Source organism: Oncorhynchus masou, unplaced genomic scaffold (assembly GCF_036934945.1).
Source record: "Oncorhynchus masou masou isolate Uvic2021 unplaced genomic scaffold, UVic_Omas_1.1 unplaced_scaffold_5205, whole genome shotgun sequence".
NCBI classification, from domain to species: domain Eukaryota; kingdom Metazoa; phylum Chordata; class Actinopteri; order Salmoniformes; family Salmonidae; genus Oncorhynchus; species Oncorhynchus masou.
In genome coordinates, this window is record NW_027011612.1 from 1 (window position 1) to 14,205 (window position 14,205).

General features: G+C 43.7%; 1 protein-coding gene across 1 annotated transcript; it reads left to right on the forward strand.

The window, feature by feature from the left end:
* The first annotated feature begins 8,491 nt into the window (after nt 1–8,491).
* LOC135535847 (angiopoietin-related protein 2) lies at nt 8,492–13,945 on the forward strand. The gene is made up of 3 exons (XM_064962265.1): nt 8,492–8,725; nt 10,547–10,817; nt 13,115–13,945. Exons 1-3 carry the CDS (start codon nt 8,585–8,587, stop codon nt 13,312–13,314), a joined length of 612 nt encoding a protein of 203 aa, XP_064818337.1. The 5' UTR covers nt 8,492–8,584; the 3' UTR covers nt 13,315–13,945.
* The last annotated feature ends 260 nt before the right edge of the window (nt 13,946–14,205 follow it).

The window sequence follows — 14,205 nt, forward strand, 5'->3', positions numbered from 1 at the left end:
TAATTTGTCAGGCTCTGGGATCTCTTAACCTCTGTGGAAAGTATAATTTGTCAGGCTCTGGGATCTCTTAACCTCTGTGGAAAGTATAATTTGTCAGGCTCTGGGATCTCTTAACCTCTGTGGAAAGTATAATTTGTCAGGCTCTGGGATCTCTTTAACCTCTGTGGAAAGTATAATTTGTCAGGCTCTGGGATCTCTTAACCTCTGTGGATGTATAATTTGTCAGGCTCTGGGATCTCTTAACCTCTGTGGAAAGTATAATTTGTCAGGCTCTGGGATCTCTTAACCTCTGTGGATGTATAATTTGTCAGGCTCTGGGATCTCTTAACCTCTTGGAAAGTATAATTTGTCAGGCTCTGGGATCTCTTAACCTCTGTGGAAAGTATAATTTGTCAGGCTCTGGGATCTCTTAACCTCTGTGGAAAGTATAATTTGTCAGGCTCTGGGATCTCTTAACCTCTGTGGAAAGTATAATTTGTCAGGCTCTGGGATCTCTTAACCTCTGTGGAAAGTATAATTTGTCAGGCTCTGGGATCTCTTAACCTCTGTGGAAAGTATAATTTGTCAGGCTCTGGGATCTCTTAACCTCTGTGGAAAGTATAATTTGTCAGGCTCTGGGATCTCTTAACAGGCTCTGGGATCTGTGGAAAGTATAATTTGTCAGGCTCTGGGATCTCTTAACCTCTGTGGAAAGTATAATTTGTCAGGCTCTGGGATCTCTTAACCTCTGTGGAAAGTATAATTTGTCAGGCTCTGGGATCTCTTAACCTCTGTGGAAAGTATAATTTGTCAGGCTCTGGGATCTCTTAACCTCTGTGGAAAGTATAATTTGTCAGGCTCTGGGATCTCTTAACCTCTGTGGATGTATAATTTGTCAGGCTCTGGGATCTCTTAACCTCTGTGGAAAGTATAATTTGTCAGGCTCTGGGATCTCTTAACCTCTGTGGAAAGTATAATTTGTCAGGCTCTGGGATCTCTTAACCTCTGTGGATGTATAATTTGTCAGGCTCTGGGATCTCTTAACCTCTGTGGATGTATAATTTGTCAGGCTCTGGGATCTCTTAACCTCTGTCAGGCTCTGGGATCTCTTAACCTCTGTATAATTTGTCAGGCTCTGGGATCTCTTAACCTCTGTGGAAAGTATAATTTGTCAGGCTCTGGGATCTCTTAACCTCTGTGGAAAGTATAATTTGTCAGGCTCTGGGATCTCTTAACCTCTGTGGATGTATAATTTGTCAGGCTCTGGGATCTCTTAACCTCTGTGGATGTATAATTTGTCAGGCTCTGGGATCTCTTAACCTCTGTGGATGTATAATTTGTCAGGCTCTGGGATCTCTTAAAGTATAATTTGTCCTCTGTGGAAAGTATAATTTGTCAGGCTCTGGGATCTCTTAACCTCTGTGGAAAGTATAATTTGTCAGGCTCTGGGATCTCTTAACCTCTGTGGATGTATAATTTGTCAGGCTCTGGGATCTCTTAACCTCTGTGGAAAGTATAATTTGTCAGGCTCTGGGATCTCTTAACCTCTGTGGATGTATAATTTGTCAGGCTCTGGGATCTCTTAACCTCTGTGGAAAGTATAATTTGTCAGGCTCTGGGATCTCTTAACCTCTGTGGATGTATAATTTGTCAGGCTCTGGGATCTCTTAACCTCTGTGGAAAGTATAATTTGTCAGGCTCTGGGATCTCTTAACCTCTGTGGAAAGTATAATTTGTCAGGCTCTGGGATCTCTTAACCTCTGTGGATGTATAATTTGTCAGGCTCTGGGATCTCTTAACCTCTGTGGATGTATAATTTGTCAGGCTCTGGGATCTCTTAACCTCTGTGGATGTATAATTTGTCAGGCTCTGGGATCTCTTAACCTCTGTGGAAAGTATAATTTGTCAGGCTCTGGGATCTCTTAACCTCTGTGGATGTATAATTTGTCAGGCTCTGGGATCTCTTAACCTCTGTGGATGTATAATTTGTCAGGCTCTGGGATCTCTTAACCTCTGTGGAAAGTATAATTTGTCAGGCTCTGGGATCTCTTAACCTCTGTGGATGTATAATTTGTCAGGCTCTGGGATCTCTTAACCTCTGTGGATGTATAATTTGTCAGGCTCTGGGATCTCTTAACCTCTGTGGATGTATAATTTGTCAGGCTCTGGGATCTCTTAACCTCTGTGGATGTATAATTTGTCAGGCTCTGGGATCTCTTAACCTCTGTGGAAAGTATAATTTGTCAGGCTCTGGGATCTCTTAACCTCTGTGGAAAGTATAATTTGTCAGGCTCTGGGATCTCTTAACCTCTGTGGATGTATAATTTGTCAGGCTCTGGGATCTCTTAACCTCTGTGGATGTATAATTTGTCAGGCTCTGGGATCTCTTAACCTCTGTGGAAAGTATAATTTGTCAGGCTCTGGGATCTCTTAACCTCTGTGGAAAGTATAATTTGTCAGGCTCTGGGATCTCTTAACCTCTGTGGATGTATAATTTGTCAGGCTCTGGGATCTCTTAACCTCTGTGGATGTATAATTTGTCAGGCTCTGGGATCTCTTAACCTCTGTGGATGTATAATTTGTCAGGCTCTGGGATCTCTTAACCTCTGTGGATGTATAATTTGTCAGGCTATCTCTTAACCTCTGTGGATGTATAATTTGTCAGGCTCTGGGATCTCTTAACCTCTGTGGATGTATAATTTGTCAGGCTCTGGGATCTCTTAACCTCTGTGGATGTATAATTTGTCAGGCTCTGGGATCTCTTAACCTCTGTGGAAAGTATAATTTGTCAGGCTCTGGGATCTCTTAACCTCTGTGGATGTATAATTTGTCAGGCTCTGGGATCTCTTAACCTCTGTGGAAAGTATAATTTGTCAGGCTCTGGGATCTCTTAACCTCTGTGGATGTATAATTTGTCAGGCTCTGGGATCTCTTAACCTCTGTGGAAAGTAGAGCCCTGGGGATCATAGTAGTCTCTGTCGAGATTTTAAAAGATGTTTGTGGGTTTATGAAGTCTCTGCTTAATCCATAGCAAAATGAATTATATTACTACTACTACTGTTGTGCCTTTACAAATGCTACCACTTTAATGATGTTGCACAACTGCTCACTATTTGTTTTCTAATTTACTTCAGAGCATCTTTACAATCCACAAGAAAATAACTGAACAGTAGGGTGTGAAAACATGTTTCCCAGGAAGTAAGGATTATATATATTCAGGTGGAGCGAATTAACAACAATTGGAAACAATTTGTCAACAGACTGGATTAGTCAATCTTAATAATGAATCCCTTGTTCTTGAAGAGACATGTCGATGCCCCCCTTGCACAATGATAGATTAACTCCTGCAGGAGGAGGGGGGGGTTTAACGAAAGCTTATCATTTCAATTGCATTGGCAGTCTGGCAGCGGAGAGCTTCTCAGGAGCGAGCTGGCAGACACAGTGGAAAGAATCTAGCAACCCACTGATTCACAAGGTGTGAGGAGGATTTGAGCCCCTCGGGTCTATGAAAATGACAACACCTTTCCAACCAAGGAAATTAAAGCAAGGATAGAAGCAGGGAGAGAGAGGGAGAGAGAGATATACGTGAGGGGGGAGAACAACTGCACAGCAAACACAGAACGGCAATTAATCATATATGATAGAAGCCATTAATAGAAGCCAGACCAGTATTAGATAGTAGCTGGTTTTCATAGAAGCCAGACCAGTATTAGATAGGGGCTGGTTTTCATAGAAGCCAGACCAGTATTAGATAGTAGCTGGTTTTCATAGAAGCCAGACCAGTATTAGATAGGGGCTGGTTTTAATATAGGAAAAGAGACACTGGTGTACCATTCCCTCCCCGTAGACCCCCCCCCCTCTCCAGATAGCATATGAACACATTATTGACCAGGACAAAACAATTTAGGATTACAGTGAATGACCTTTAAAAATTTGACATTTTCTATCAACCTTGTGGTAACATTTATAGTATAGCATGAGATTAGCTATAAAACTGAAGAAAAAAAATTGCCTTATGGGAATTTTGGGGGTAATTGCAGGAAGTTAGTGGTTTTCCCCTAAAAAGGGGGGCCTTGCAAAACTGCGGTACGCCACTGAAAAAAAAGGTGAAGTAACTGCAGTTGCATGAGCCTCCTGGAGTTGATCGACAACAAGCTGGGAGCGAGAGACTGCTTAGGGGATATCAAATGCAGACATATGCCTGCATTTAGGGTCCACCCCCCTCCACACACACACACAGTAGTCCTTACAGCCGTCAGTTTCTGTCCGACCAGGACTTCTCCACAGTGGGCATTAAATCAGTAGAGAGAGAAGAGGAAAGTAAAGCGGAAGCTCATAAATACAGGAGCAGATCTGTATGCTAGGAACCAGAGTGTATCCGCAAGGGCCTTGGGGGAAAGCGAAAGAGAAGACAAATTAGATTTGTCTGGCCCATTTTCATTGGCAGTAGGTGACAGTGAGCTTCCCGCAGAGCTCGACTACAGCTTGAATTACCTCAGGCCTTTTTTAAATGTTCCCCGTGTTCTCCTAAACAGTGGAGAGACCGCTCTAAGAGTGGCTACATCATGATTTACACTGATTGGTCAAAAGTGTGAAATAAACCACGCCCTTTAACAGTAGCAGCACCTGGCCTTTCAGCCTATCAGTACCTGCTAGAGAACGTTGAGAACGTTGCCGGGCGTCCCCATCAGACTAAGCATCAGATGCACATCTATCCACAAGGTGCACAAGCATGAGCACACCAAGGCTTGATAAATAGTGCATAAACAATTGTAAAGCATGAATTGCATGTCGAAATATATATCCATAGAAAAATATAACAATAGTTATTTGTTTAGATAGAGCCAAGGGTATGTTTTGTATAATTCTACAATTTTTTGATAATTCCAGCCAATGACGCATCAACATTCTCAGTCTAATAGATACATATATGATATCGGAAGAATAATCAGTTGGTTGTGTTTATAAAGGTCGTAGGTAACATTAGAATACTAAAAAAACAAAGTACATAATAGCATGTTCATTAGTTTATGTTACTCTAGGCTGTACCTAAAAAAAATATATATATTTTTAAACCCACTAGTTCCAAATCCATCACAATGTATTTAAAATAAAACAGAATAGCATATTTGACATTTATTATTTAACTAGTCTTTGCTTGGGCCTCCCAAGTGGCGCAGTGGTCTAAGGCACTACATTCGCAGTTGCTAGCTATGCCACTAGAGATCCTGGTTCGAGGACAGGCTTTGTCGCCGCCGGCCGCAACCGGGAGACCCATGGGGCAGTGCACAATTGTCCCAGCGTCGTCCGGGTGAGGGGAGGGATTGACCGGCAAGGATGCTCTTCTCTCATCGCGCTCTAGCGACTCCTGTGGCGGGCCGGGCGCAATGCACACTGACACGGTCGCCAGGTGAAGAGTGTTTCCTCTGACACATTGGTGTGGCTGGCTTCCGGGTTATGTTTCAGAGGACGCATGGCTTTCGACCTTCGTCTCTAAAGAGTCCGTACGGAAGTTGCAGCGTCGAGACAATACTACCTACCGTGGCCACGCGTTCATGGATAATTAATAACGAAATAAGGGGTAAAAGTAAAAACATTTTTTAATAATAAATACAAATATATAGTATTTTCTTAATACTGCCACATGATTGGCCATGCGCTGAACCCATGAACCAGTGGCCATGCGCTGAACCCATGAACAGCGCAGATATTCTTGGAAAAAGTTACATTTGGAAATAGAGCTGCACCTCTTGAATGTTTGGACAACGTGTCATAGAACCTGCAGAATATGCTCTTTCTGATACTATAAAGAAATCTACATGCTTTACTTGTATCGCTGAAAGAGGATTTGATAAAATGATGCTCCTTCCTCTGCATCTGTCTACAAGATGCACAAATGGTACAACTGATAATATTGTAATTCAGACTATTATCAATGTAATCTTGTCTTATTATGTGCGAAATAAATTTAGGTGTAGCTTAGCTGTAGCGTCAATGGGCCGGCTTCACAGGCCGACTGGAATCGTTTGCTTCCCAATGCTCATCAACTTGGATAGAGTCAAGGATATGTTTCGCATTATTCTAAAGGCCTACTGTAACATGTTTGTTTTTGTTTCCCTTTAGAATAAATGTGATTATTAATAGAGTCATAGTAAATAAAACAGTCCCGTAAAAGCTTGTTTTTTCCAAAGTATAACGGAAAAGAGAACGGTATCAACCCACAAGGAGCGTGGTCAAATTATTTAAACATGAGCGCCAACGCTGACAAATAAGGATAACACAAACTCATCATTAGACTATTGTCTTTCTAAATTAAATCAACCGTTTCACCCTCCGTATCATTCAGTTGGGCCTAATTTAAACTAAATTGTGAAGTAACATGCACAATTATCACCCATTCAGTGAGGAGAGAGAGACTCATTAGAGTCTGGCTGGGTAACAACGTCCTACAGCACATTGTCCTAGCGCCTGGCTGGGTACCAACATTCTACAGCACATTGTCTTGGAGCCTGGCTGGGTACCAACATTCTACAGCACATTGTTTTGGAGCCTGGCTGGGTACCAACATTCTAGAGCACATTGTCTTGGAGCCTGGCTGGGTACCAACATTCTAGAGCACATTGTCTTGGAGCCTGGCTGGGTACCAACATTCTAGAGCACATTGTCTTGGAGCCTGGCTGGGTACCAACATTCTAGAGCACATTGTCTTGGAGCCTGGCTGGGTACCAACATTCTAGAGCACATTGTCTTGGAGCCTGGCTGGGTACCAACATTCTAGAGCACATTGTCTTGGAGCCTGGCTGGGTACCAACATTCTAGAGCACATTGTCTTGGAGCCTGGCTGGGTACCAACATCCTAGAGCACATTGTCTTGGAGCCTGGCTGGGTACCAACATCCTACAGCACATTGTCTTAGCGAATTACCAGAGGTAAAAAAGGCACCAAATTCTTTTCTGTTTGTGTTTTTTTTTTTCAAGCTGACAAATAAGCAACGTAAAATACAAACATTTAGTTAAAGTCAGGGAAGGAGCAGGACTTAGCTTTTTTTTTAAAAGGGGCATTTTTTAAATTATTATTTACAAAATTAAATGTCAGTGCCAGTTGGCCAATGGCAGTTCTAGTGTTAAGGGGAGGGAGTGTGTGGGTTACGGTGATTTAGCTCACTGCCACCATGCCACACGTTGTGTGTGGGCATCATTAGAAATAACTGCCTTGTGACAACACCCACAGGAGTTCTCTCAGTGCTCTCAGATGAGGGAGGGGGGTGGGACACACACACACACACACACACACACACACGCACGTTGTGATAGAAAATTCACACAACTATTTGACTATGCCCAGATTACAATTTATAGTTCCAAGAAAGTCTCAGCTTGGCTGGGGATAATGATCCTCTCTGATCCATTTGATTTTTATTACAGACCAGACACCATTATGTGTGGTTCCCAGCACTCCTGTCCCAATATGAATTGAACACTTAAAGTTGTTGAACAAACGCCATCCTGCTAGACATGGAGTCATCATAAAAACAGCAATTATCACTCAGGTTGAAACGGAAAAAAATCCTCAACGGTCACTGAGAGCCAGCGGGAAATTATGTCGTAGGATAGCAATGTTTGCATAAACACTGGTAACTCGTAGACGGGTGGGAAGGGACAGTCTGACACCTCCAAAAAAAAAACAAGCTGAATATTTAAATACAAGGTCATGTTAATTACTGCAGTGGTCTACAGCGCCATTTTGGACATTTCTCATGTAAAATACATTTATCTCATGTGGAGACAAATCTTTACCAGGTTTGGTCAAATATTTCTTCCTGAAATGACGAGACGATGGTTTATCATAGAAGATTCCAGTGCACCTCAACATTAGAGGGTTTCCCCTTTAGTCAGCACCCTGGCAAAGTAAATCGGGGTCACCAGCATAAAGGAACATATGCCCAATAAAATGATATTAACAGCTGTGCTATTTCCAAGAGAAACGTTAGAGTACCTGATAATCTACAGGCTACTGTATGCCAGTAAAGCGCTACCTCTCTCCGCAACCCTCATGCCAGTGTTGTTCTTGGCCTGCGTCAGCCTCCCGGCAGCTATACCCCCCCCCCCCGCCCCCATCCCAAAATGCAGCCAAAGTCAATTCTAGGCCTTAAAACAGAGTTTTTCCCAGCAAGAAAAAAAATTAACTTGGGAGCCCCAGGATTTCTAAAAGAACTGTGTAACCACAGAATAAGAAGCTAAACTATGGAAATAGTCAGCTTAGTGGATGAGCAAATGGGAACCGGTTTCCAGGGTTATTAGAAGAGATTGAGCTCAGCTGGAGGGCTGAGAGAGCGGAGTAAGCTAGGCAACTTTTCCCAGCAATCTTTCGTATCAGGGTTCTGATAAACTAAAAGGAGGAAACCCAGGAGGGAGCGCAATAGCTCCCTGGACCCTGCTTGACCACATCATCCCATGGAAAACCTTTCCCCAGCTGTGTTTAACCACAAGCTTTCAACCCTTGAACCTTTTGTTCGCATGACTACTACTTACATCATGACCTCTTTTTCGCAGGGCCTTTCAAGGACTGCCTTGCTGCTCTAGAGGAGGGTCACGCCACCAGTGGCATGTACCTGGTCAAGCCTGAGAACGCCAACCGGTTGATGCAGGTGTGGTGTGACCAGAGGCACGATCCTGGCGGCTGGACAGTCATTCAGAGACGCCAGGACGGCTCCGTCAACTTCTTCAGGAACTGGGACACCTACAAGGTAAAAGGTGGCCGTCTTGCGTAGAACAGTAGATTTACTGTTTGATGCCCAGATAGAACAGGCAGTGAAAATAGCTTTTCCTTTCTGAGGGATTGAATCAAGATAAACTAAAAGAGCACAACACAGCTCCACTAGGAGACGTCAACAAGGGGAGTTGCTTCCCTACAGAGAGGACAGGAAGTAAGCAATACATTCACTGCGCTGTGCCCACGGCTGTTAACACAGACCTATCTTTGTTAGAGGTTTAATGAATATCACCCAGGTAGCCCCATCATATAGGCTAGTATCAGCCAGGTAGCCCCATCATATAGGCTAGTATCAGCCAGGTAGCCCCATCATACTATAGGCTAGTATCAGCCAGGAAGCCCCATCATATAGGCTAGTATCAGCCAGGTAGCCCCATCATACTATAGGCTAGTATCAGCCAGGTAGCCCCATCATACTATAGGCTAGTATCAGCCAGGTAGCCCCATCATACTATAGGCTAGTATCAGCCAGGTAGCCCCATCATATAGGCTAGTATCAGCCAGGTAGACCCATCATACTATAGGCTAGTATCAGCCAGGTAGCCCCATCATATAGGCTAGTATCAGCCAGGTAGCCCCATCATACTATAGGCTAGTATCAGCCAGGTAGCCCCATCATACTATAGGCTAGTATCAGCCAGGTAGCTCCATCATACTATAGGCTAGTACTTCACTGCACTTCATTGTTACTGATGTAAAAAAATAAACAGCAAAAGGTCATTTGAGTCCAGCGTTTGATTGGTCCACACACACTCCTCCTCTTGCATGGCCAAATGAAAAGCACATTGAAGAGAAACAGCTTCACTGGACATGAGCAACAGAACCAAACCAATGCCAAGACGATCATGTGATCAAATACTGAGCAGAATTCCGGGAGATTGACTCTTTGAGGGGGTCACACTTGAATCATTGAATAAAGTGAGTCAGTATATATTCTCAGTTCCAACATTTCCATTTGATTGTGTCACCGTATCATCTCCCCAAAATAAAATCCGGAAAGTTCCAAAATGTCATTGGTTGAGTTTCTCAATTATTTGACCATTCGACAGAACAAAGCTTGTCAAACAGTCCACACAAGATATCACGATACGATATTAAAATTACGTTTCGATGGGAAGTTTTGTACAGCCAATTCAATGACCTAATTTCCTATTATCCATGAAGTGTGGTTTCCTCCATTTGCCACGGGTCTGAACCAGAATGCCGTAATCTTAAGAACACAGAGCCAAACGTTTAGCGGCTAGAGATTCACATTCTGCAGCACAGAGGTCAGACTGGCCTATTTGGATAAATCCTACCTCCCCCTTTAAAGTTGAGTCCAAGAACACAAGACATTTTCAAGCCCCCCCACCACCCACTCTTCACTTCTGGCAACGAGGCACCTTGAAAACACCCCGAATCACAAATGACAGGCTCACAGTTGGCAGGGTAATGTGCTCCCTCCTGATTTAATCCATGTGTGGTTTCAGAAGAGGAGCCACAGTTCCAGACGAACAAACCAATGCGACTTTAGGGGAGAGGACGTCTTAAAAAGTGAGTCACATCCTGCTATTATGCCACCACTCTATCTCTGACATTATACCAGTGTCACAAACATGCTTTAGTCCCTTCTGCAGTCTTTGACAAACGGTGACTGGGAGATGTACGAGTGCAGACTACATTGTGTGTGCGCTTTGGAGGGTGGACATTGGCATAGTGACTGTCAATGCCTTTGAACGTAGCATTTAGACTTATCTGCAGCATTGAAACATATCCCTCCCCCTCCTCTCTCCCTCCTGCTTCTCCCCTCTCACAGCAAGGGTTTGGTAACATTGACAGTGAATACTGGCTGGGTCTTGAAAACATCTACTGGCTGACCAACCAGGGCAACTACAAGCTTCTGGTGATGCTGGAGGACTGGTCCGGTCGCAAGACCTTTGCCGAATACGCCAGCTTCCGTATTGAGGCAGAGGCAGACTTCTACAAACTAAGAGTGGGTCGCTACCATGGCAACGCCGGGGACTCCCTCACATGGCACAACGGCAAGCAGTTCACCACGCTGGACAGGGACCACGACGTGTATACAGGTGAGAAAGGAATACACCCTTTGGTGATGGCTGCTATTACTCAGAGAAATAGTCTACCAGACAGTGATTCGTGGATACACGATAACCAACAGCATGACTGTGTGTCATTCTTAGTCAGCTCAGACACTTTCGTCTTCTCATTCATTGGGTCAGACGTGGTTGAATCCAAAATCACTGTTAAATCTCTGTTCTTCAGTAGTCCGCCCAATATCCCTGTTCATTTCTCAGTGTCTTTCAGTAGTCCGCCCAATATCCCTGTTCATTTCTCAGCGTCTTTCAGTAGTCCGCCCAATATCCCTGTTCATTTCTCAGTGTCTTTCAGAAGTCTTCCCGGCATTAATAGCGCTCTCGTTTTCCTTGACAATAGCTTGCTTATTTTAGGTGCATTTCAGCACAAGTAGACAGGAAAAGAGGTCGTTGACAGGTTATGCCGGTCTTCAGGCACGGACACACCGGTAGCGTTAGGACCTCCGAAAAGAGTCATTAGCAAACAGTCTACATGTAGAAACGGGTGTTATTCAGGATGCGTTTTCTCCTTAAAGAGTCTCCTGTAAGCAAGAACAGAGAGCGGAAGACAGTCTTCGTTTCTTTATATTGACTTTTGAATTATTTAACCCTTTTTTCTCCCCAATTTCGGAGTATCCAATTGGTAGTTTACAGTCTTGTCCCATCGCTGCAACTCCCGTACAGACTCGGGAGAGGGGAAGGTTGAAAGCCACGAGTCCTCCGAAACACGGCCCCCACCAAGCCGCACTGCTTCTTGACACACTGCTCGCTTAACCCGGAAGCCAGCCGCACCAATGTGTCGGAGGAAACACCGTACAGCTGGCGAGCGTGTCAGCGTTCATACGCCTGGAGGACAAGGACATCCCGGTTGGCCAAACCTTCCTCTAACCCAGACGACGCTGGGCCAATTGTGCGCCGCCTCATGGGTCTCTTGGTCACGGTCGTCTGCGACTACAGCCCAGGATCGAACCCGGGTCTGTAGTGACGCCTTAGACCAATGCATGGTTGGAGTCTCTCCACAGAGATCCTGCTTAGCACTGCTGCGGAAAACAATGAACAAAAAACCAGACCACGTATACACAAAGCATCTCAGAGTAGCAGGGCCTTCTTCTGTAAAATAAAATGGGCGTGGCATTTCAGGGAGGCGTGGCAGGGGGGGGCGTGGCATGGCGCGTGTCGGGGGGGGCGTGGCAGGGCGCGTGTCAGGTGGCAAGGTTGGCCCGTTTGCGCTGCTGAATTTTTTGGGAAATTTTAGGCCCCCCATCTTGGCCATTTTTGCATTTAAGCCAATTCCCTGCAATTCTAAAAAATGTCTTCATGGGGTTGAGAGAAAATATTGCAGTTTTAATGCTAATGTCCCGCAATTCTATACATTTTCCCATGGCTAATGCTGCGTTCTTTTGCTCAAACATAACAAAATCTATACTGCTAAATTCTCCCTAACCGTCTAGCTTTATTTTGGTGATTCTTATTTCTCCAAGATTATTCATTTAAAAAAATATATAGGTCTATTACCCTTCTCTTATGTTGTTTTAGTCGTTTAAGTTGACAATTAAAGTTTTTTTTTATATCCCGTAAATGTATATAGAACATTGTTTGGATGCTTAGGCGGCCTGCCCAAGAATTACAGTAGCAAAGAAATCCCTGAGTAGGACTGCTGATCTAGGATCCGTTTTTCCTCTTTTCTAATGAATAAGATTATATGGACTGATCCTAGATCATCATGAATAAGATTATATGGACTGATCCTAGATCATCATGAATAAGATTATATGGACTGATCCTAGATCATCATGAATAAGATTATATGGACTGATCCTAGATAATAATGAATAAGATTATATGGACTGATCCTAGATCAGCACTCTTACTCTCCAAATGCTTTGTGGATATGGGGCCAGGTTGCTATAGTGCTGCAAAACAACTCTGAGCCGAGAATGAGGGGAACAAGGAATATTAAAAAAATACCACCTATGGGGGACTTTGCCAAAGAGCATTAACCCGAGGGTTTGCACAGTGGGACAGACTGTACCAGTTTCTGATCCAACCTCATGGGCAGAGCTGTGTGAATTTGGGCATCACAGGTACAAGTCTTTTGAAAGCATGGTTATGGAGGTATACATACGGTATGTTTCCACTTTAAAGCGACTGTACTATTTAAGAAATGGAAAAGGGTTTTGGTAAAATACGGAGATGAATTATATGCATGTATTTTTTTTAAACTAACTTTAAAAAAAAAATACATTTGACTCTACTTTGCATTGACTACAGCTGCATCGTTCTTTTTTTAGGTAACTGTGCCCATTACCAGAAGGGTGGCTGGTGGTATAACGCCTGTGCCCACTCCAACCTGAACGGCGTGTGGTACCGGGGCGGGCACTACCGCAGCCGATACCAGGACGGCGTCTACTGGGCCGAGTTCCGCGGGGGCGCTTACTCCCTGAAGAAAGTGTCCATGATGATCCGACCCAACCCAAACACCTTCCACTAAGACCACAGTTTTTCGAAGAGCGAGAGAACCAACCGCAGGAAAACCTTGTTTTTTATTTTTGTAAACGGGCATTTTCTCCAACTTGACCTCTGTCCTGAGGTGCAATTCATTTCAGCTTCTGTCTTGGCTTTTTGTTTTCTTCTGATTCCTTTAATCGCTTTACATTCATAAATATATAGATATAGCATACAAGTGCAATGGCTGTCTTGTGTATGGCTCACAGGGACAGGGTGGTGTTTTCCCCCCACAGGTTTCAAAGCCCTCTTTGCAGGATTCCTCCAGCGTTCTATGGAGGCACAGGGCCACATGGTTTACCTTCTTGGAAGAACTACCAGGGTAGTCAAGTTCCCTCTGAGGAGCTTGCAAAAACAATTGCAACTACAAAGACAGGCCCTGTGCCTTTCGGACACAGACTTTGCACATATGCTTGCATGATTGCCGAAGTGATGGTGCAGCTTTTTGTTGTGTTGTTCTACAGTTGCTGACGAATGAAACCAAGAGAGAAGTTTGTATTACAGTTTTTTTTGTCATTGGTTGTGGGAAAAAAAAGGGGGAAATATTTTTGGGGATGTTTATTGTGGTTGTTAAATATACATACAGCACATCTCCATAAAGTTTATATTTGACCGTTTCGAGTCACTACTGTTATCTGGCTGTTATGCAATATTAGTAATGATGCTTTAACTTTTTTTGTTTTTTGTTCACTTTGAGGAAACATGACACAGAAATTCATATCTGGTGATCCAAAAACACTCACTGGAGAGGGAAAAAAATGTATTAGTTTGTTTTCTTTCCTAACATTTTAAGAATGTGTACAGGAAGTGACCCCAACTATTTTGAAAGAGGCATCTTTCCCTGCAGTAACAAGTGTCTATATTTTGGCCAAACTAC

Bases quoted from the DNA above. Each gene is read 5' to 3' on its own strand.
- LOC135535847 (XM_064962265.1), top strand. From the start codon at position 8,585: ATGTACCTGGTCAAGCCTGAGAACGCCAACCGGTTGATGCAGGTGTGG. The intron at 8,726-10,546 runs GTAAAAGGTGGC...CCCCTCTCACAG, and splicing joins GGAACTGGGACACCTACAAG to CAAGGGTTTGGTAACATTGA. The intron at 10,818-13,114 runs GTGAGAAAGGAA...TTCTTTTTTTAG, and splicing joins GGACCACGACGTGTATACAG to GTAACTGTGCCCATTACCAG.